The sequence below is a fragment of the Diplotaxodon limnothrissa genome, linkage group LG11 (genome assembly GCF_057381915.1).
Source record: "Diplotaxodon limnothrissa isolate DT_005_m linkage group LG11, D_limnothrissa_male_GT1.1, whole genome shotgun sequence".
In the NCBI taxonomy this organism is placed as follows: Eukaryota; Metazoa; Chordata; class Actinopteri; order Cichliformes; family Cichlidae; genus Diplotaxodon; species Diplotaxodon limnothrissa.
Window position 1 is genome coordinate 26,206,695 of NC_140606.1, and position 23,541 is coordinate 26,230,235.

The 23,541-nt window shown below is 40.4% G+C and overlaps 3 protein-coding genes across 6 annotated transcripts in view; all 3 read right to left on the reverse strand.

The window, feature by feature from the left end:
• Positions 1 to 1,818: 1,818 nt before the first annotated feature.
• gapdh (glyceraldehyde-3-phosphate dehydrogenase) lies at positions 1,819 to 5,982 on the reverse strand. Its single transcript, XM_085366461.1, has 12 exons — positions 5,900 to 5,982; positions 5,414 to 5,459; positions 4,220 to 4,319; positions 3,822 to 3,928; positions 3,647 to 3,737; positions 3,432 to 3,547; positions 3,136 to 3,217; positions 2,884 to 3,035; positions 2,702 to 2,780; positions 2,461 to 2,544; positions 2,276 to 2,373; positions 1,819 to 2,194 (listed from the first exon to the last, which is right to left on the reverse strand). Exons 2-12 carry the CDS (start codon positions 5,434 to 5,436, stop codon positions 2,125 to 2,127), a joined length of 1,002 nt encoding a protein of 333 aa, XP_085222587.1. The 5' UTR covers positions 5,437 to 5,459; positions 5,900 to 5,982; the 3' UTR covers positions 1,819 to 2,124.
• Positions 5,983 to 11,853: 5,871 nt separating this feature from the next.
• Positions 11,854 to 12,477, reverse strand: nppcl (natriuretic peptide C-like). Of its 2 annotated transcripts, none has more exons than XM_085365493.1 (2): positions 12,379 to 12,477; positions 11,854 to 12,141 (listed from the first exon to the last, which is right to left on the reverse strand). In XM_085365493.1, the coding sequence occupies exons 1-2, from the start codon at positions 12,475 to 12,477 to the stop codon at positions 11,854 to 11,856; spliced, it is 387 nt and encodes a 128-aa protein (XP_085221619.1). The 2 variants fall into 2 exon arrangements, with proteins under 2 accessions (XP_085221619.1, XP_085221618.1); XM_085365492.1 differs by having other exon boundaries at positions 11,854 to 12,150.
• A 2,472-nt stretch (positions 12,478 to 14,949) lies between these two features.
• The window catches only part of ncapd2 (non-SMC condensin I complex, subunit D2), a 21,794-nt gene continuing 13,202 nt past the window's right edge, over positions 14,950 to 23,541 (reverse strand). For 2 of the 3 annotated variants that reach the window (XM_085365495.1, XM_085365494.1), the window contains exons 22-31: positions 22,758 to 22,869; positions 22,504 to 22,627; positions 22,099 to 22,254; positions 18,998 to 19,175; positions 18,824 to 18,918; positions 18,130 to 18,210; positions 17,376 to 17,559; positions 16,633 to 16,801; positions 16,421 to 16,537; positions 14,950 to 15,032 (exon numbers count right to left, since the gene is read on the reverse strand). In XM_085365495.1, coding sequence (XP_085221621.1) covers positions 14,950 to 15,032; positions 16,421 to 16,537; positions 16,633 to 16,801; positions 17,376 to 17,559; positions 18,130 to 18,210; positions 18,824 to 18,918; positions 18,998 to 19,175; positions 22,099 to 22,254; positions 22,504 to 22,627; positions 22,758 to 22,869 — 1,299 coding nt within the window. Of the gene's footprint in view, positions 15,033 to 16,420; positions 16,538 to 16,632; positions 16,802 to 17,375; positions 17,560 to 18,129; positions 18,211 to 18,823; positions 18,919 to 18,997; positions 19,176 to 22,098; positions 22,255 to 22,503; positions 22,628 to 22,757; positions 22,870 to 23,029; positions 23,033 to 23,541 lie in introns of all 3 variants that reach the window. The other variant, XM_085365496.1, reaches the window with a different exon arrangement.

Here is a 23,541-nt window from a genome sequence, read left to right on the forward strand (position 1 = left end):
AGTTAAACAAGAAGACTGCTATCCAATTCGCCAGTTACATGCCTAAAATTACTGGTGTTTATGTTACTTATCACACTATAGTAGCAAAAAATAAATAAAAACACCTCCTCTGTGTAACCCACTATCTTTCAATGTGACCATAAAGCTAAATCACCTGAGTGGAGCACTGTGGGGTTAATAAGTCCCATTAGCTCAGGCATCCCTGAGGGGAGGATGGCCCTTTAGGACAGGTGGGAGGTGCAAAGGAGACAAAAGACACAAACTTACTGACATGCAGGGGTGCTTTATGCTTCAGGGGAGACACCAGGGAAGGGGGAAAAATATAAAAACTTTGTATTTTTAAATAAATTTTTTTTTTAATTTTTTTTTTTACAACAGAAACCGGAGTTCGGTGGATCAGTTACATGGTGCTTCTTCCAGACAACCAGTGAGACTGAGAATTTATGGCAACAGAACAACTTAAAAGATCCTTTAACATCATGTATCACACTGTAACTCTAACATCTTAAAGTATAAATTTTAAAGTCATCCAAATCAGAGGGCAACACAGAGGTTTTCAGATATTTGTGCATGAGAGCAGACAGGGTCAGGCAGGGCTAACTTTGCATTGTATTTTCGTACCACTTGTCCATCGCTTTTATTAAAATAAATTTGCAGTTCACAATCAAACACTTTATTATTACATACAGAAAGTACAGTGTGATTTCTCCTGACATACTGAGTTGTGATCTGTAGACAAACTTTGGTTTTAAAAACGAGAGAATTGTGAATTTTGTTCCCCATCATAGATGGGTTTAGTTTGAGGTTAGGAGAAGGTGTCACCGACCTGCTGAGACAGATTTCAGGAAAGAGCTTCATAATCTTAGCTGAATGATGTGTTAGTATAGCTATATTGTGCATTGTTTGGCTCGGGTTCTCCTCACATTCCTCAGTTTTGTGAAAGACTGACAAACAAGAGGTTTGAAAAAAAAAAAAAGGCAATCCAGAGCTATTAATGCCACTGTAATAGGATCAGGTCTATGTCAGAGATGCACAGGTGGAGTCTGGGTGTCCACATCCTCAATGATTTATCCTGGATTGTCAGCACCTCCATGTGAATCCAAAAGGCATCACAGCAGCTGCTTTCTGAGGCCTTACCATCCTCCAGGATGGCACCAGAGGAGCCAGACTTCCAGCAGAACTACTATTTAATTATTTAAATAAATCAATCCACACTTCATATGAGTGCTTTCAAGTCATTTTGTCATACTGAAACAAAATTAATTCAAGGAGTAGTGATGGTGCACATGTTTCTCTTCAGAATACAGATGCTTTAGCAAGTGTAAAAGAATGAATAAGGTTACACTATGACCTCCACAGTCACCAGATCTCACCTCAACTCCTAGATAGGATTTTTGGTGATCCTCTCCACTTCTGCACCCGTTTGTGTGTCCCATCATATTCACTGATCTCACCATTTGAGGTACATTAAGTACCAGTCCTAACATTGGCCTCATCTTTTATTTCAAACATTTTGCACAGTTTTTTAACCCATCAGATATCCTCTCAGGGCTGCGCAGCAGCTCCTCTGTGTTCCAGAGTTTGATTTCAGTAATGGACAAAAAAAAAAAAAAAAAAAAAAAAAAACTGTTTAAAACTAAAGATTCTGTTATTATGAAACCGAATTCACCTTTATATACTTAAATGTTAATGTCTTGTCAGAAATTCATCAGGAACAGCACTTAAGCTCATTTTCCTTTCAGTAAATAACTAATCTACTCCTCCAGATCAGCCTTCATACATTTCTGTTCAGATATAAAGGAGGAACAGGAGACTGAATCTCACAAACGAAGGACTTTATTCCACCACTGCAGTACTTCAGTACTACAGACAAGCAAATACATCCACACCTTTACTCCAAACCCAAGAACAGAGCAGGGAATTTGAAAAATAGAAAAGAAAAAAAGAAAAGCATTGGTCTCTAATTTAAATCTTTTGCTCTATGTGGGACCTTTCCTCAGGTGTATTATGGGGGATGGCTACATGATGAAACCAGAGTCACAGAGAATACAATGCCTTTTTGTACATTTGTAACTCAGGACTAAGAAGAATGTGGGCTATGCGACAGTTCAGCGACAGCCAAGTTTACTCCTTGCTAGCCATGTGGGCCATCAGGTCGCAGACACGGTTGCTGTATCCAAACTCATTGTCATACCTGGTGAAGAGGGGAGAGGTTAGCAGGAAACACTGGCAATAAATAGAAAGACATTGAAAGTAACCAGTGTTGAAGGCGTACCATGTGACCAGCTTGACAAAGTGGTCGTTGAGGGCGATGCCAGCGCCGGCATCAAAGATGGATGAATGCAGGTCGCCGTTGAAGTCTGTGGACACGACCTTTAGGACGGGGAGAAGAGTGTGCCACATCAGCAACGAGATCCACAGACAAAATGTAGCCATGAAGTGACAAAGTTTAGGGCGTACCTGGTGCTCTGTGTATCCCAGAATGCCCTTCATGGGTCCATCAGCGGCAGCCTTCACAACCTTCTTGATGTCATCGTATTTGGCCTGAAAAAGCAAAGCAGTTATATTTGCATTTTTAAAGAAAAAAAACACAAGCGGTGAACCACATGTGTAAATCTGAATTTAAAATCAAAGTCATCCACCCATTTTAAAAAGGAAATTTTTAGATCAATATTTTGTAAATTGCACGTGTGATACTCACTGGTTTCTCCAGACGGACTGTCAGGTCAACCACTGACACGTTGGGGGTGGGCACACGGAAGGCCATGCCAGTCAGCTTGCTGGGGGAAAAATAAATAAAATGTTTCACTTGAGTACTGGAGCATTACAAAGCAAAATATTGTTTTAAATTGTACATTAGAGTAGTGTTTTATTTGCACTCACCCATTGAGCTCAGGGATGACTTTGCCGACAGCTTTAGCAGCACCAGTAGAAGCGGGGATGATGTTCTGGCTGGCGCCACGGCCATCCCTCCACAGCTTGCCAGAGGGACCATCCACAGTCTTCTGGGTGGCAGTGATGGCGTGAACTGTGCTCTAATAGACAAACAGAAAAATAAAAATAGGAGGACAATTAAAAATGTAGCTTAAACATAATATCTTCAAAACTGCTTAAGTGCTGTGTATGAATTCCTACCATCAGGCCCTCAATGATGCCAAAGTTGTCATTGATGACCTTGGCCAGAGGTGCCAGGCAGTTGGTTGTGCAGGAAGCATTGCTACGGAGAAAGAACATCAGTCAAGTTTTAATTTTAAAATTAAATGTTTTAAATGAATGAAATTAATTATAAATGCAAGATCAGTAAAGACTGTCACAGCTTTCATTAGAACAGATGTGTAGTTGTTATTCATTGTGTTCAAAATATATTCCTAAATCTGTGATTTTGGCAGCAAAAACTCATTCATCTCCAAATATACCAAAAAGATTCCTACCTGACAACCTTGAGGGACTTGTCATACTTCTCGTGGTTGACACCCATGACAAACATGGGAGCGTCAGCGCTGGGTGCAGAGATGATGACTCTCTTGGCACCACCCTTCAAGTGAGACTGCAGGATCGCATTGAAATCATTCAGTTTTCTTTTTGCACATCACATATAGCATACTACCTTTTTCTGCATTCACATTTTACATGATTTAGCACTTACAGAGGCCTTCTCAATTGTGGTAAACACACCAGTGGACTCCACCACATACTCTGCACCAGCCTCACCCCATTTAATATTGGCGGGGTCCCTCCTGAGGAAAGAAAATAGGGGTTATCCCTGAAACCATTACACAAATTAATAGCTTATACAAATATGACAGGCGAACTCAACTTACTCGTGGAAAACTGTGATTTTGTGTCCATCGATGACCAGCTTGTCTCCCTCAACCTTCACCTCGCCTTTGTAGCGGCCGTGGGTGGAGTCATACTTGAACATGTAGACCTAGAGAGGGGATAAGGAGAACTTTTTAGACAGGCTTCACAAAAACTGGGGGGGGGGGGAGAATAAATGAAGTGTGTGTTCCTGGCTCCAAAAGCCCTCATTTTATATTTAATTTACCCAGTTTGCTAAAATGATCAAATTCATACTTACTGGAAATGGAAGGAAAAAAATCCAACAAGTATTTGACAAATAATTTTACTAGAATTATGTTATTCTAACATTCAGTCATACAAAGCTTGTGGTGAGTTCGAGCTAACGCCTTATATTCCTTTCATTTCCTCCTTGACTGACCATGTACTCCAGGTCGATGAAGGGGTCATTGATAGCGACAATCTCCACCTTCTTGGAGTGGAAACCAGCACGGGTCACCAGACGACCGATGCGGCCGAATCTGAAAAATGAACAAGAGGCGTTTCTCATTCTGGCCAGTAGGTGGAGACATCACACCACATTAAACTGACTACAGTCACGTCTTTGAGTTTCGGTGAAATGAAGGCACTTGTTAAGATGATAAATACGAAAATAGATTTAAAAATAATAATAAATCAGAGCAGAGTTTGATATTTAGTCAGAGGCTTCCCTGTAACAGTTTAGATTTTTCTTTTGTGTGGGGCGAGATCTCCCCAGAAGACCTGACACCACAGTAGAAAGGCCAGGGTTCAAGAGGAGGGGCTGAGGGGTGTGTGTGCTTTTCTCTCTGAGAGGCTAAAGTCGAAATTAACCTCCAATGTGGTAATCCTGGTTACGCAGTGCACTGTTTGAACAACAGCAGGGTTACTTTTTAACCACAGGTCCAAAACTCCGGGCGCATAGATACGCTCTGTCCTAAGAGACCAGGAAGACAGGCGGGTGGATGACAATTTATTGAAAACAAATGCGTAGATCCGCGTCAGAACACGTGCGCTCATTGACATTTAGGTATAGGTCGCCTTTCACTCGCTGATGACCCCGAGGTCAAAGGCACTGGCTATTTAAGATCAACAAGAACATGAGAACAGCCGGCTGTCACCATTTAAATAACACAGCAGGCTGTAGAAGGGAAAAAACCCTTTTTGAAGGCTAATTTTAAAAATAGACCCTCCAGTAAAGTGACAGGACAGAAGACCAGCCTGAGACAAGTTTTATGTAGCTGCTCCCCAATACTGAATAATGTGAAATGTTATGCATTAATCCTTAAAGTGCACTGAACTGCAGACTTGCAGTGTACTGGACTGGGCCCTCGTTTAAATAATCACACATTATTCCATACACTTGGATAGCATCTTGCATAATACCTGCATTCTTTAATACAGGAGTTCGTAAAACAAACTTTAACAAGCGTGGAAACCTGAGCCAAGACAGCGGCGTGGTAATAATTCCCCACTGATGAGAGGGATGTGGTGGTGGGAGTCGCAAAGAAAAGTCCAAAGCTGAACCTCAGTGTGCGTTGCTCATTTGGTTTAATTAGAAAGATTTAGAGGAAGTGAAGGGGATGATCATTCTTACCCATTGATACCGACTTTCACCATTTTGCCTGGGTTGGTCTAGTCCTCTGGAAGGAAAAATGAGAGGGGGGAAAAGGTAGCATTGCGAAATTTATGAGGTACTTTATTAGCATTAAGTTGATGATAGCTGCTTGGACTGCAGGTTAAGATAAGTGAAGACAACTTCAAGAACAACATGTGAAAAGTATTCTACTGATAAGCTATCTGTGATCACAGTCCAAGTAAAACTCAAAGCTAATCTGCATCGAGGAAAAAACTTCAGACTTTGCAAAACTAAAAGCATAAATGACTTAATAAACATGTTAAAATCTCTTGTCCTGCTAAACTTCAAACGTAATGATGATGTAAAGTGAGTTTCTTTTGACTTTATGACCACGTGTGCTTTAAAATTGGGCACAATTAAGCTCGTGCAGATTTTTCCAGGTGATCTAAATCAGCGCGTTGAGTCATGCAGCCTGAAGCCAATAAATTATTTGAAGGTATTTACCGTTTGTGAAGGGGCTCTGCCTGTCTTGGGACTCCGGATGTGAGTGGGTAAGAGCAAAGTTAAGCTGCGTGTTTTATGATTGACCGAGGTGTGAAGCCACGCCCCCCATCAATGGTGACCACTCCTCGCCCCGCCCCCTCTGAATGTCAAGGTTGTCAGATGCACAGAGACATGCAGAGTGGCCGCTGCAACTTTACTTTTAAAAAGCTCTGGTCTTATGATCTAAGCTCTGCTGCGCATTAAAGGCCTGAATCTGGGAAATGTTTAACTCATTTTTCATTATTCCAGCAGCCTGTGCCATCAGGCCTGCTTTGTGTTTCCACTTTTAAAAGCACCAGATATAGATACCAACATATTAGAGTCCTCAGATAGTGGACTGAAAAAAGAGAGGGGTCTCTCTCTGACCTTCTCAGTAAATACAGACACACAGAGGGAGCAAACGAGGGATCAAATCTCTCCTTCATGGATGTGACATTTACTGTCCAAAGACCATGACCCTTTGCTCTGTTGCTACTCTTCTTTTGCTGCTGCTCCATCCCTTCAGCAGAAGTCAAAAGTTGAACTTTGGTTACCTAACGTGAGCACATGATCACAGCGCGCATGTGCACAGGGGTAGATTTACTCAGCTGAATTTTGGCTTTATCAGGTTATTTGGTAACCGCTGAAACGCGTCATTGGGAGGCAGGTTATTTTGTCGGTGCTTAACTGTTTTCACTGTTGTTATCTGTTTTTTTTAAGTACGTTTTTGTCTTTTTATGGCAACAGTGTCGACACAGAAAAGAAAGGAGGTCAAGATATATTAAAAATAAATCCAAATAATGAGGGTGTCACTTTAAACCATAAGGCCAGTCAGTCCCAATCTCTCACTAATACCCCCTGCCACTATACTGGGCCTTAGCAGCCAGCACTCCTGATAGTGAATCCAAACCTGGCATGGCATCTTGTCACCAGAGAAGCATTTGAACTTGCAACACTTTGCAGGTCTAACTGAATAAAATTGTAATACTTAGTAACTTTTATTTTCCAACTCAGCTGCCCACAGGGTCCGCAGCAGACCTGCAGACGTGTCGTTCTGCACCACAGCTGGACAGTGATGGTTTGTTTTATGACTTCTGTCCAACAGTTCAGGCATAGCTGAACTACCACCACCCCGAGTGCATGCATGCCAGTCTTGGCCTCTGCTTTGCAGCTTAAGGTCAAAGAGGGGAAGTAAAGGTCAAGCTAAGATTAGACACAAGCTGCCTAGTCAACACTTGGGCCATGTCTGTACTGTAAATGCTGCCTCACTCAGATCACATGTTCTTTTCATATTACAACAGTTAAACTCGACCCACTGTAGACAGGCAGCAGCCACACAGCCACGGAGTAAAACAAGTGTGGAAAGGACTGTTTTACTTAAGAGAAATGTGAGTTATTACTCAGCTAGAACTGAGAAATGTGTTTGAACAGGAACTTTAAACTAGAATATCTACTGTAAACAGGCTCTTTTTTTGTTCAAGTTTATTTTATCAGCAGCGGGAAACAAACTGTATCAACTGCACATCAGTGATCAGCATGCAGGCACGTCTGCAGGGAGGAGAGGCCTTCAGCTACGTTTGTACAATTTGTCTCCTTAAAGCACAGTGCAAAGTCCAAAGAGCAGCTGTGTGTGGCAACGAGCAGATGAACAAGAGGAAATTCATACTGCCATCTTGTGTTGTGGTTCAAGCAGCCACCAGGTCAAGCTCAGATGAAAAAGAAAAGGGACAGTCTTAAAATTATTTCGTTAAACCCTAAAAAGAAACCAAATTTCTACAAGAGGATTCAGCCAAGACTTACGTATCCATACAGACTGTAAGATTCCACGTATAAGGCTGATGAACAGTGAACATACAACAAAAATGTAACTTTTTTTTTAGCAAAGGTTAGAGTTTGGGGTATGCTAGCAGGGTTCTGAAGTGAGGAGACTTATGGGACCAGTTTGTACTCATAAATCAGGAGCATTCCTGCAGTAGAAAAAAAGCCATTTATAATTAGAACAACACGATCCTAACAGTCAAGCACAGACATGGCTCTGCCCTGTTGTCCGGGTGCTTTGCTGCTGTTGGGAGTGGTAAATCTGTGTTGCTGCCATAGTTTATGCTTTATATATCAGGCGAGTTACAAGAAGAGACATTCTCTCAGGGAGTAATTTTAACGCCTGTTAATTATTGGAATTTCCAGTAAGACAATGGCCTCAAACGTGAGTATAAGTCAACTAAAGCTTTCTCCAGGCATCCTCCCTGAATGAAAATCTTTGGCAAAACACCATGTTATGAAAAAATCATCCACCCATACATCCAGTTTCTTAAAAACAATGGGGCTCGGAGCTTATCCAGTTGTCATAGGTCAAAAGGTGGTACGCCTTGGACAGAGTTCCGGTCTATCCAGGGCCGGCCCGTGGCATAGGCCGTATAGGCAAATGCTAAGGGCGCCGTCCATCAGGGGGCGCCACGCCAGTGCCACAAATGTTGAAAAAAAAAAAAAAAGTTGGTACTATTATTTCTAAATACAAAAAATAATCCCACGTTAATTAAAATGCAAAGTAAAGCTTATTTAATAGAAATATTATTTGTTACAACATTACGCCCCCCCTCCCCGCACGGTGTGCCCCCTCCCTTCCCGTATCATGGTTCCTTTTGGACGTCGCCACATCAAAAAATCAACACAAGATGTCAAAACGGTCAAAACTGTCAGGTGCCCAGGGAAGAAAAAAGAGAAAAGAAGAGGAGGAGAAACGAGAAAAAGACAGAGGTAGGTAACGTTAGCCTACATGAAATTATTTGTCTGAATGTGAAAGTAACCTAAATTTTTAGCATTAAGCTAATGTTACATGATTCGCTAATTGCTAATCAATAAATAGCTAGTTAACTGTTTTAACGTCAGTTAATATTGTGGAGGGGGCTAAATTGTTATGGAAAATAATAATGTAACGTTAGGTAATTACAGTACACCCACCTTTCCCACCATTCCTCATTTGTATTCATCTTTTAAGCAGGTGTTTTTTGTTTACATTGTTATTGCCTTCTGGTTAGCTAATGTTTACCCTGCAGGTAATAGTCACTTTTCCACCCCTGTATATATTATAGTTGTAAGCCTAGTTGTTAAAGTGCACATCATTAATGTTAATTAAGCAATATCACATGAGAGGGAATGCTGTTTTTTAATATGAGCACTGCTGTGATTCGGTCAAAGATAATCATAACATAACATTCTCATATGATATTATACTGTTACTTTGCATTCTGCTATTCAGCATTTCACTGTAATGATGACAATAAATTGAATCTAATCTAATTTGCATAAGAGTTAACATCATACATATATCTCTTTGGTTTTTCATTTATATTATATCATTTCATTTTATTCCTGGAATCATCTGTTTTTATTATTAGACTCAGTGGTGTCACATACTCCTCTCTTCAGATGCACTGTTGAAGTTTCTAAATCCCACCCCTGGGCCATCTACCACATCTACCGCTGCTGCCTCCACTTCAGCAGCACAACCCACCAGTGATGCAGCATCAGCAGCACAACCCAGCCATGATGCAGCAGCATCAAGCGGTCTTCCTGTTGCCTCCACCTCAGCAGCACAACCCACCAGTTTTGCAGCAGCATCAAGCGGTGTTCCTGTTGCCTTATTTATATTATATTTTTAATTTATTTTATCCAACTTGTTGACACGTTTTATTGTGTTTATGTATGTAAAATTTATTGTATTTCATATATTCATTTTTTATTTTTTGTATTCATTTATTTATTCATATATTTTTTTTATCTTGTTAATTATTCTGATTGTGAATTTGCTTTCTTTAAGTAAAAAAAAAAAGGTCAAAGACAAAGCTATTCGGTTTCTTGTGAGTACATACACTGCACTGCAGATGTAGGGGGGCGCCACCTAAAATCTTGCCTAGGGCGCCAGATTGGTTAGGGCCGGGCCTGGGTCTATCTCAGGGCTAATGATGAGATACAGACATTCACACCCACAATTTTGAGTTACCAGTTAACCTAAAATGCATGTCTTTTAAACTGTGGGAGGAAGCCAGAGTACCCAGAGAACCCATGCAGCCACAAGAAGGACATGCAAACGCCACACAAAAAGGCCCCAGACCCAGTGTTAACCACCACACCGCCGTGTCACTTCATGCTTAATTCACCAAAGTCATAGCTGGTGTGTTTTACTTTATTATAATCAATAGAATCATTTATAGTAATGGAGATTTTTTTGTTGGGAGTGACGGAGATGAACAGGATTAGAAATGAATGCTTCAGAGGGACAGCTCAGGTCGAGCAGTTTGGAGACAAAGTTAGAGAAGCAAGGCTGAGACGGTTCGGACATGTGCAGAGGAGGGACAGTGGATGTATTGGACAAAGGATGTTCAGGAGGGGGCTGCCAGGCAGGAGGAAAAGAGGGAGACCTCAGAGGTGGTTTAGGGATGACAGAAGGTTGATGAGAGAGGAGGATGCTGTGGGATAGGGTGCGATGGAGGCAGATGAACGGCAGCCAAAAGAAGAAAATATACCCATTAGAATCACTTGCAGGTTTTCTGGGTAAGTGAAAGGCTGTGGCAGGAAGAATATGTTTTTAGAGATGTACATTTATTTAAATGTTAGGAAATTGTGAAAAAATATAAAAAGGTCATAACAATTTCTCTCAGTTTTTGAGAGCCTTGATCAACATCTTCAAATTGACTTTTGAAGATTCAAACATTTGTAGTCCCTCAATGTGTGAAAAACAGAAAACAGGTGGAACCAGAGAAATGCTGGCCATTAATTTTCAGTCAGCTGTTTAGGCTCTGATGATTTTCAGATGTTAGTAAGCAGTGATTTGTCATTATAAAACATTTTCAAGTTTCTCTAAATCTGCAGCTGGTTTGAAGGATCTTGAATTTTAGGACACAGTGAAAACCTAACATGTTTTTAATGCGTACTACATGAGCTCCTCACAAGTTTGTGCATTACCAGCAAATTACGTCATAGTGTCGACTGTTAGATTTGATATACTTAACAATGAACATCCTTACTGTATGTTAGTCCCTAAAATATGTCGATTTTTACAACTCTGTTACTACACAGATTATTTTATGCATTCACGCCATCTAATTCTGTAAGCATGTTAAATCAAATTCTATTTAAGCTTATAGGGAAAAAAATTAGCATTTGTTTTTCTTCCCTGGGAACTTTGTTGTAATGCCAGAATAAAAAAACAGTTTTGGACGCTGCAGCCGATCTTCAAATGTTGACCGCTTTTGCCAGAACGACGAGGGAAGAAATGAACTTCCTCCAACAGTCATGAGAAAAAATAATTTAGAAGAGTTATTATATCTGTCATGAGAATTTGATGCTCTGTTTTGAAGGACAAATTGAGATGACGTGTGTGAATACAGAATGAACCATGTGGGCTTTTTAATGCAAGGAAGGAACTGGATTTTATGCGGGGTTGAAGTTAAAAAAAACAACAAAAAAAACCCCAGAACGCCACAAATGTCAAATCCATTTATTCATGCAAATCATAAGTAAACAAAAATAAATTGCAGAAATTTCTGATGCCATCATTTTTTGACTATCCACATCTATTACGGCTGCTTTTAAACAAAATCACCTGTCCACAAAAGGTCTAAACGTTTACAGAGTTGCAGACAAAGCTAGAAGTACGGAAAATGCTAAATTACTTGAAAAATAAGCCCAGAAATTGATGGTGATCATTTGATGTAAACACAGCACACATGTTCTAATATTCAGGTTAACATTTAGATATGGAATAAACTGTGAAGCATCTGATCTACACTGGATGAAACCACATTAGCAGCACTGTAAGTTTACACCATACTACACGCATGTAAACATCCTTCTCTGCAGGTGAATGCCTATGCATGTGTGTTTCCTAATAATCTAAGAAGGATGTAAGCAGTCTTTAGTTTCCTCCTCTGTCTCCACTAACAGCCCAGTCCACTCATAGACCCGATCCGATCCAATTTCAGGCCAAAGCATCCCCGATTCCACCCCCTCCGTGACCGGTCCGGTTCTGCTCGCTTTTGGTTGGCCAGGGTGCCCTTCAGCAGACGGAGCCAGGGGGTCTCGGGCTGAGTTTGTGCATCAGCCCATTTGGGGTATTCAGCAGCTTTGGACCCGGAGGAGAGGGTGGACTGCTCCTCTGCTTGGCTGTTGAGCATGTTCTCCAGGTCGTCAAGGGTCAGAAGGTCATTGTAGCGTTCCAGAAATTGCTCCACAAACTGCACAGTGGAAAAAAAGGAGAAGATGATGAAATTTAATTGTCGGGGAGTATACAAGGGACAATAATTCAATCAGTGATACATTTCATTACTCTCTCTCTGCTTATTCTTTCCTGTTCTGCCTCCCATCCTTTGTGGACTCTCCTTGATTCACTCTGAATTCTCCTCAATCTATTTATTTATTTTTTTAATCCAGCCCTCCACATCCACTCCAATCTCCTCCTGTACCTGCACAGCATCAGGAGAAGGATGCAAAGCACGAGCCTCTGTGATCTCCAGGGGAGTCAGGAGGAGCAGAGCGGCACAAAGCAGCACAGGGCACAGCATGGCAGCAGATGAGGATGAGGAGCAGGAATAACTGGAATCACACCGGCTCAGAAGATTCAAACACTGATGAAATCCTGGAAAAAAAATTTTCATTATTCAATGTAAATATTTTGATATAAATACTGAATCTCCACTAATACTCCACAGATTGTTTATTTGACAATTTAGTGTCTAAAACACATCTTTTATTGTGTGTTCACAGATAAACATTGCTGCGCAGTAACAAGTGACGCAAGGAAAATATGCACAGCAAATATAATGTATGCACGGGGCATCTAACTGAAGGCAACTGGTAGTAAATCGAGGTCAAAAGAACTCAAATTCATGAATCTTAGAAAATAAAATTGACATTTGTAATTGTTATTTGAAAGAAAAACATTTCATTTTTGCAGCATCTTAAATTTTAAAAATAAATTAATAAAAATAAATAAATTGAAATATTAGAATTATGAATAAAGAGCTTCTAAAATGTTAATTCTCTCTATATTTTTACAGATATCAAAAAACACTGTCTGGAGTTACTGTGTAGCGATTTTCTTTTATGTAATGCAAGATTTTATTTTACATTCTTTAGGATATGCTAATTCTAACACAACTATGAAAGAGGAAATTTAAGAGCGCTCACCTGTTGTTTGGTTCTTTCTCAAAGATCTTGGTGTCTTCTGTTATTACAGACTCTTCTCCATCTCCTTCGGTCGCTCAGCTACCTCTCACTTGTTGGCACCTGCTGGGAGCATCACTATCTCACTCAACTGGCTCCTCCTATTCTTCGCCTTCGCTCACTGATGGAATTGGAGGGATGATTTTCTTCCTCTTGCGTCTGTCCCTTTGGCAGTGGCTGAATGCTGGGGCATCAGCTGGGATGCTGCAGAGGTTTTGTAGAGCCAGAGACACCCTCCGCCCCCAAGCACCACCACCCCCACACCATCTTCCTCCTCATTTTTTCTTTGGAGTGATGTCATAGCCTTGTAGAGTCATTGTCATTGCCAAGGTGACTGTGTAGTTTGGACCATGTTAACCAACTGGCCTCAGCCTAAGCTGAGGTCAGAGGGCTGCATTCAGCTGATGCCTTGTCAAAAGTGACCAGTGGCTATAAAGCTTTGCATATTTCAGTCACGACTTAATCTGAATTATACCTTTCCCATGTGGTGACAACACTCTTTGTGCATATTAGCCACCCTCTCTTTCCTTTGTCTCCGTGGTCTTTCCCAGCATGCACTGACCTCCCCTCTCTGTTGGGTTAGTTACAGTCTGTCAGTGCCATCTGCTGTCGGACCCCCTGCCGACAAATTACAACACCATCAGGAGCTGCGCGATCCAATGCATTGACCTTAAAGGTCAGCAGCCTGTGATTATTTCAAGTAAATAAACCCCCTCAGAGATCAGATCAGAAATCAGTTGTTTCAGTCTTAATCTTTCACAAACAAGAAATTCATCTGTGCACAGTACCAACTAAAGTTTAAAAACTAAACATTTACTTCTATTTGCACACTTAGCACCCACTGAATACATTTAAACCATAATTTGTCCTCTGATAAAAACTGAGCCGCTTTTGCAATCACATTGTTATCATCCTGCGGCTGGTAAGTGTCTTTACATAACGTATCAAATCGCACATACAGAAAAACGCACCCCTCTCATGTTTTCGGAGGACAATGTGTGGGAGAGGGAGTAGGCGAAAAGGAGAGATTAGTGATGAGGCAGGGGGGAGGAGGAGGGGAGGGGGGTTAAACTACTGTGTGTGATGTCAGTGGAGAGAGGAGCGCTGGAAGAAAAGTAGGCAGGGGAGAGTAGGAGGAAGAGAAAGGGATGGAGAAAAGCACCAGGCAGAGAGCAGAGGGAGACCTACAAAAGAGATTGATTACAGGAGAACAGAGGCGGCCAACTAGGCAACAGCAAATGTGTCAGACAGAACAAGAGAAAAAAATAAAATGCAATTGTAACTAAAAAACAAAACACGCTTACTGGCGAGGAATGTGGTCATCAGAGAAAGACTGAAACCTGAAATTGTTGAAAACAACATATGAAAGGAAAAGAGAGCTGAGGAAGGTGAAGTAGGGAACCATGTGGGGTAGTAATACTGTCTGGGCAAGCTGTGGCAGCCCATTAAACACCGCTGTCCAAACATGATACAAGCAGACATTCAAAGCTGTTTGTAATGATGCCATAAATTTACTCGACATAACCCAGGGGACTCGCAAGCCTTCACACATTTGAGCAGAGGAATAAAACTGAGACAGGGAGGTTTCTTTCTCTCTTTTTTAATGAAAAACAGAACCAGGTTTATTAAAAGCCTACTTGATTTTGTGTCTTTACACATTATCATGCCTAGTTTAGATTGGTGCCAAGTACCAATATTAAAAGAATAAAAATAAAATAAAAACCAACAAGTATAAAATATCATTACAGATAAAAGTATTTCCAAAGATACACAGAAATAAGATTTAAAAAACAAAACGAGAACAATCAGAGTTAGTTTCTGAGGCGAGCTCGTCGGGACGTGCGTGCGATGGGCGTTGTCACTTTAGGGGTCTCGCTCTCTGCCATCACAGCATCTGATGGAGGTGGAAAAAAAGAAAAAAGGAAATTGAAACATAATGAAGTGGGACGAGTAATGACGATGTCTGGGAACAGCCATGCACTATAAGAACAGCTGAAAAACCCGCACAAGAAATATTCAGGAATAGATTCAAGTCTAATTATTTTAAAATATATTTTTGTAACTCAGAAGTGTTTCAGTAACTCAAGTCTAATCAAAGGCTTAAAAAATAATCTTACCTGAAACACTTTGTCTAATTAATCACGGAAAGCATAAGATAACTGGAGATGATAACAGTTCTCTGGAAATGGTGGTTAGTTTTTCATGTCGTGTAATTTTTAAAAAAAATTTAATCCTTCAAAGATATCCACAGATCTCGGATTAGTGCTGCAACAATGCACATCTCACTTTTTAGACCGAAGGAGGTCCAACGGTCTTAAATCGTCTCAGCTGCTGCTCCACAATCTCAGTCTAGTGGTCTAAGCACTCTGAACTCTGGTGTATTGATCCAAAGAATGTTATTGATTTGTAACACTTGATTTATAGCACTATGTCAACTCTACAGTGCAGCTTATCCCACTGCACATTGTAGCAACACACACCTCACCTAACCACAACACCTGCCATAGGTCTGACTGGTGCTTTTTTCTCTGTACATAACTTTATCAATCAGCTATTAAATCTTTGTTTATTAGCTTCTAATTCAACATGAAGCAGCTCGGAGCAGAGCAGACACACCAGAGGACAAACGCATAGATTCAATGCAGTACTATAAATCATGTTTTACAAGCTAATGAGACAAATTGAATACACTGCAGTGACAAACAGAGCATACTAAACACTTGACTAAAATCCAGCGAACTGGATGACAAAGTTTCTGCTTAAATAACAGACAACTGTTATTTGCTATTATCTGACATGTTACAATTCAATGGATTTAATAAGGGAAAAAAAATGAATTGCCTTAAAAATATGTATTTAGATGACAAAATAAATCAGCAGATGTATATTAAAAGGGGGCTGAGTGTGCTCCAGATTCTGATTCTTGGAGAGGGAGAGTAGCTTTGCATGACGCAGGTCAAAACTATCCTTATTGGTCTTCTACCGAGCCCCTCACATCATCCTTTTAAATAAGGCGTTTTAGCTTATTTAATAGGATGCGTAAGTTAACTTTGTTATTTGCTGCTCCTTGCAAACATAAGGTGAGTATCCAACACACAAGATTGAAAAAAAAAAAAAAAAAAAACAATTACGAGGAGGGGAAAGCTCAACACGTCCCCTTTAAGGATAATAATTTTTGATTCCAAGCAACTGACCCGCTGCAAAAAGTAATTTCTTACAAAACCCATTAAAACTGTTTGCAAATTAAGTGTAATAGTGACTTAATGAAGTGGCTTCACTCACCCTCTTCATCCTCCTCCTCATCACTGCTGAAGGTGATTGCAGGCTTCTTAGACTTGCGAGATTTGCGAGGCGTGACAAAACTGTCATCACATCTTGAAACTGGAGGCTTTCCTTGACCTGCAATAAAAATAAACATAAAATTTATCGTGTAACTAAAATGAGAAACAGACTATTTCTGCAACAAGGTTCTTCAAAGCAGGCTGACTCCTGACCTTCCTTTGACTTCAGCCGGCCTCTGGTGGGCGCAGGTGTTCGCGTGACTGTCTTCTCAGCAGACACTCCTGCTTTCTGGTTTTCCTCATCCATCTCTGGGCTTTCCACATTCTCCAGCCCCCGTGTGTGAACTGCAGTCAGACGCTGTTCAAACTCATCTACCTGAGCCTGGAAAACAAAGTTAACATTAGCATGGGATGGAATGAACTGGCATTTTATCTTTCACTGACCACTTAAACGTTCAGCACACCAGAGTCTTCTCCAGACATTTACAGACAATAGAAGCTTTTGATAATAGACAAAGTATCCACCGTTCAACTTTAAGTCTCACGTCTGTGTGGATCACACAGATGGCTAATAAGCATTCCCGTCATAGCTCTGTGAAGTTGGTCCAAAGGGTGCATAGACAGGTGCAGTGGACTGGTAAAATGGTAAATGGACTGGTTCTTATATAGCGCTTTTCTACTCTGAGCACTCAAAGCGCTTTATACAACTAATTCATTCACCCAATCACACCTATTCACAGAAGCACTTTTTCTAAGCTGTTAGTGCCTATCTAACATTCACATCTGATGGATGCATCGGAGAGCAACATGGGGTTAGTATCTTGCCCAAGGATATTTGGCATGCAGACTGGGATCGAACCACCAACCCTCCGGTTAGTAGCTGGCCTGCTCTACCACCTGAGCTACACATGACTGCGTGGTCACTGCAGAACTGACTTAAACAGGGAATAATATACCTTAAACTGTGGTTTAGCCCCACGACGGAGCTTGGCGGTGATGGAGAGCAGAGGCTGGTAGACGCCCGGTTCAGTCAGCTTGTCACTGTAACACTCCCAGCATTCCTGCAGCCTCTTGAAACCGCGCTCACACATGGAGAGCAGAGACAGAGACACGGCCAAGTCACACCACTGACGCTCTGTCCTGATGAGAGAAAGAAAATCTGAAGATGAGAAATTGTGGGGGAAACCTGACTTAAGAAAACAAAGTGCACAGAAATTCTAAAACTCAATAAAATAAAAAAAAAAGCTCATTCCTCATGAACATTGCATTGCCCTGACATTTAGACCAAATCTCATTTTCCCAGAACCTTCTTATATCCAAATTCATTTTGCCAACGTATAATATAAAATGCCCTTCATTTGAGCTTTGATAATGGACGGAGTATGAGTCAGAAGCTCAAGCATGGCCAGGCCAATTGTTCTGTCTACAGTCCCCAACTATACAGGAAGACAGTTTCCATGACAAAATCTGTGAATAAGAAGATGTCGGTGTAGGTGACAGGTGAAGTGAACTGTGAATTTGCATTAATTGTCAAACGCTCTCAGTGAAAACGCCCACTAATTACCCACACATCCACCCCCGCTTCACACACGATTAAATAAAGCAGGACAAACGAGAAAGTATAAAGGAAATGGTAAAGAAAAAACAAAACAAAACAAAGGATCCAGGTTAGAAGTGAGGATGGGAAATAAATGGAGGAAGAGAACTCACTTTGCAGTTCTAAAGCGCTGACACAGTTTCTCTACTAGAGACTCGGTCTGCCTTTCTTTAGTGATGTAGGAGAACAGCTGTCTGCAAACAAACACACACAATATAACATTTATTAAAAAAAGAAAGAACATTCAGTTGTTGAATTTCTCCTAAAAAAAATTCTTAAAGTCAAGTGAGAGTGGTGTATACTGTATATTTATACTGTAGGTCCCACTGAAGTTTTATTTTTAATATTGTAAAAGTGTTTGACTTTGCTAAACTACCTCTTCTTCCAAAAGGTATATAGGTATTACATCTTGTTCTGACTTTTCAGATATATCAGAAAACTAAATATTTTGCTTAAAAACTAGCTAAATAAATTAATATTGTTTGCACAACTTGTGTTTTTGTTTCTTATCCAGTCATTAAAAATATATAAAAAAAAACCAAAAAACAACCTAATTAATTACATTAGAACATTTGCAGAATATTTGTCATAGATGGAACCAGACTAAGGAACAGTGTAGTAAGTATTCTTGTGTGTAAGATAATGGGGTCTTAATGACAGTAGTCATTTCAGTTGCCAAAATAGCTTGATTGCTTGGGGGTTAAACAAGGCGTCATTTGCATCATTTGCCCCAAGTCTGTGGTCTGCTTCACAGTTGATGCAGTAAGAAAACGAAAACACGACATGGTACACAGCTGTGCATCTCACTTCATAATAGTGTTGAAGTCCTCTGAGCTCATGCCTCTCTCTGGGTCGGACAGGCGGCTGATGATGTCTGGGAGCAGGTTGTATATCGCATTGTCCTGATGGGTAACACAAAGAAAATGGTTAAAAACACTCCCCGTCACTCAGATTCCATCAAGCCTTCTGGATGTGGTCTACCTTTGTAGCAAGCTCATTGAAAAAGTTCAGGGCCAGGCTGTTAATGTGCGAGTCAGGGTCAATTAGCAATACAGCCACTTCGCTGACTTGACCTTTGACCTTGAGGACATCCTTAAGCACCAGCTGAGTGAGAACAGTCACAGCTGTCTGCCTTACTGAAGGAACCTCATCACTCAGCCTGAAAGATAAAGGAAAAAAATAATGATAATTATACATAGTATTTCCTTCGTTATGCATCATCTGATCTTCTAATGATCGTCGATTTTCCATTAATGGGAGAAATGTGTATTTTCAAAGCCCAATTCAATGATATCTTTTAAATTTCATTTTCTGATGTGGATATTTACTGTAAATTATTTCCTACAGCCCACTCTTTGGTAATCCCCTTTTGAAAAAAGTTGCACTCTACAAACCATGATAGCTTATTTTCAAAGCTGCATTTTGCCATAGTTGTCCTCTTTAACACAAACAACATGCTGGCGTACACACAAACAAAAATCATTCTGATATTTAGCAGGTAAGGAAACCAAGATACCTTTCCATCATAATTAAATATGCCACCTTTGATCGCTAGCAGTTAACACAATACAGTTAGCGCTGAGGGAACTCTCAGGTTTCAACACTGGCAATAGGTTAAGAAACAGAAAAATCAGTCAAACTGTTCTGGGATAATGTTCTTTTAATTTTAGAGGACACAACAGGTTGTGACATCCCTAAGGACCCCAGAGTGGTGTTTCTGGGTCTCGTACCTTGTGGCAGGATTAGAAGCACAGTTACCTACTGCTTCAAATTTTGACTATTGCATGTAAAACAAAAGAAACTAAGGACTAAAGCATGGACGATAGAAAACTATACAACTTAAAACACTGGTCAAAGGGTAAGACTATAGCAAGTGCTCCCGTTGATACTAACTATGTCAGATTATTGTGCTGTAACCATTTTACTTTCTGACCAGGTTTTAGACACTCTAGTACAGGGGTGTCAAACTCAAATACACAGTGGGCCAAAATTCAAAACTGGAACAAAGTCGCTGGCTAACATTAATATTTATTGAAATATATTTATTCCTCCAGATATAAGAATGAATCTTTTCTTATGGACTAAAACACGTTTTGCTGAAAAACTGAATATGGAACAAGCAAAGCTTAATACTAAACAATATATATATTAGCTGTATAATACCAGTAGGCCAGCTCTAATAGTAATTTGGCATGGCTTCACGGGCCAAATGTAATTAGGCTGTGGGCCAAATTTGGCCCACGGACCAGAGTTTGACACCTATGCTCTAGTAGATGATAGAGTGCCTAAAAAAAAAATCTGGCATGTTTAAATTTACTACATTTATTCCAGGATTTTAGGTCTAATGACTTCCGAAGTATAGGAATAGACACATGAATTGTTCAGAGTTGAAAAACACTACACCTGAATTAATTTTACCACCACCGCTAATGTCAATAGGACACAATATCATTTTCAGCATGATGATGGACAATTTGTTCAGCATAAACTGTCTAACATCTGGGGAGAATGAATGTGTGTACAAAATGACAAATTTCAAAAAGTTGGCATTGAGATACTGTACTGGTTAACTGAAGAATCTGTTGGAGGTGCTAGAGGAGAAAAAGGCTGGATTCATCTTCTGACAATGTGAATGAAAAAGTAATGGCAAGTCACTGAGTAACTGTGTGTAGCCACATTGCTTGTTTTGCAGAAACATAGACAGAGGCGAAAATGTATGGCCACCTTTGAATTTGTCATCTCTCCTGTCATACCAACTTATAATTAGCCATAACTTTACTGAAACCAAACAACATTGGTTTCAGTAAAGTTTAATATAATGGGACTGGACAGGCTGTGGCATGGCAATCTGATACCACTCTGAAACCAATTTAGATTTACTCTCACCCAAAACCACAGCGCAAAAGAAACTCATTAGCCATTTCTCATTTATGGCAGAGAGCAGCACTCCTGGCAGACGATCAGAAACATGTGCATGGTACTTCCACATGCCAATGCAGAGGCTTACAACAGCAATGAACAGGGTAATTAATTCTTAATGCGCTTATCAGGAGGCGCCAGCAGGGCAGCAGCCTCGAGAACAGTGGAGGTGTTGGTGTGAGGCAGACAATTAGGGAATACTATGAAATGCTTATCAGGTACAAAACACTAGGAGGGCAATGACGCATTATAAAAAGAACAGAATGTTTTACATGTCCAAACCACCTAAATGTGAGCATTATCAGGCATTACAATTAAAACCCCACTTCATCAAACAGAGGAACTTCAGCTTCTAAGTTGGCTACAGAAAAAAACAACAGTGCAACTTTGTGCAGGAGAAATAGACTGCCAATGCTTTTTTAAAATGAAAGCATACCTACAAGTTGAAGAACATTTGACTTTTCTCAAAATTATTCCCTTCTGCTCACACAGCCACTCTGTATAATTACAACACACTACTCACTGGCTCCAGCCACAAACCATGACATACTAGTAATTAAGCTGTTCCTTGTCTAAAGGGGCCGTTGTCAGAGGTGGTCCGAGGTTCCATCCCAGTTCACGAGTGGGGGTGGGTTTTATATAAGCCACGAGGCAATTTTTGGTTCCTATGGCAACCGTAAGGGTCAGAATACAAGGCACACATGAGAGTTTGCTAACATAGATCATCTGAAAGTTTGTTCCCCCCGACCATTAAAAAGTCGTGATGGAAAGAGTAAACTTTTCCCATCATGTGGCTCAGTGGAGCATTGTGACAGTGGCAACACTTCAGTGGCTGAGAGTCGCCGCACACCGAGATGTCGTGTTGGTGGGATCTGGATGAAGATGGCTCGAGACTACAAGCAAAGGAAATAAGGGGTGGAGGGGGGTGTTGTATGCCATGAAATGATGAAACGTCATTTACAGTACTCCCACTCAGCTGAGCCATCAAGCGTAGGCTGCCACTTATAATCTTGGGTGGGAAACAAATCTACGGATATTATGATAATGTAGTCCTAACTGGAAGAGAGTTTATTAGTATGGGGGGAGCGATAAGAATGAGCTGCTACTGTGACAAATTTGTTTCACATTACTGGGATGATCAAGCTGAACATGTAATTACATACCTGGCATAGAGATTTTGTGTCCAGGGCTCCAAAATATTTGGGAAACGGACAGTGAGGTCCCCCAGGGCTATTATGGCATTAGCCCTAACCACAGGGAGAGTAGAGCGCTCCAGAACAGTAAACATGAGACGGATGTTTTCTTCACACACTGATGGGCTTTTTAAGAAATACAGGAAAAAAGAAGAAAGAAATGCATTTAAAGTCTCAATGTTTAAGTTAGCAATAAAGTTGCTAACTGCTTGGGCCACTAAGAAGTAATAAATCTTTCTTTAAATCTTTAAAAAAAAAAAAAATTCCCCTCAACACAGAATTACAGCATTTCTTCAACCGTCAGCATAAAAACCTAATTAATCACCAAACAGTATTACCACTACATAAATGTAGTGAAAAGTGAAATGTGTTTACCTAATCATCATGTACTGAGAGAGTGCCAGACAGGCAGCAGTGGTGAGCTGCGGGTGGGAATAACGTCCTGGGGAGCCGCAGACTCTCACCAGCAGGGGAAGGAATGCACTCAGCAGGTTCTCCTCTAGAGAGCAGAGGGGAGGGAGGTGGGGTATTTGTGTGGCATTTATAAAAAGACTGTAGTATGAATTGAGGGGTTAATGTTGTTTAGTGTGACTGCAGACAAACAAAAGAAAAAAGGTTGGGTTCTTTACCAGCCAGTAATTCTGTCTCACAGATGTTTCTGATGAGTTCAGCCTCGGTATCTTCAGCAGAGGCACCAATCAACCCAAGCTCCTCCTCCATAGTGCTCTCATTGGCTGTTTGCTGTTAGGAAATCATTACATTTTAAAATAGATTACGGTTTATGCAGAATAATATAAAATGCAGCCACTACAGAGGGGTGTCCTACAGAGGAAGTCCACCAGACTTTCTTTGCCTTAGCTAGCTTGACAAACTCATGGGCATCATGACTGTGGTTTTCAACTTGCTGAACCAAATTTTCCTGCTTCATGTTCTGTGCATGATCATATAAAATGGGGTGTTTCACACCTCATATGATTCTCACAAAAATGATCTCTACCCACATTATTAGATGATTATGATAAAAATGATAGTAAAAAAAATCTATAAACATAAAAATAACAGTAAAATGCAACACTGTTGCGAAAAAGACTAGATTAATGCAGCTAAAAAAAAGAAGAAGAAAAAATCCCAACAATTTAACAACAGGTTATACCACAGAACGCTAAAATCATCATTTTAACTTGAGCTAATTATTTTAATGCTGAGCACACTCAGCATAAATTACCATGTTGATCTAACCAGGTTAAAAAAAAAAAAGTCACTAAAATTTCTGACTAGAAGCTGAACAGAACTCTGTCACCTATTACTCGTTTCGTTGTACACCCCTCTAGAGACAAAATAAGGTCACGTTAGCATGTTGCAAATACATGTCTGATAATCTGGTTATGATCTGGTAATGAATAAGATATGCCA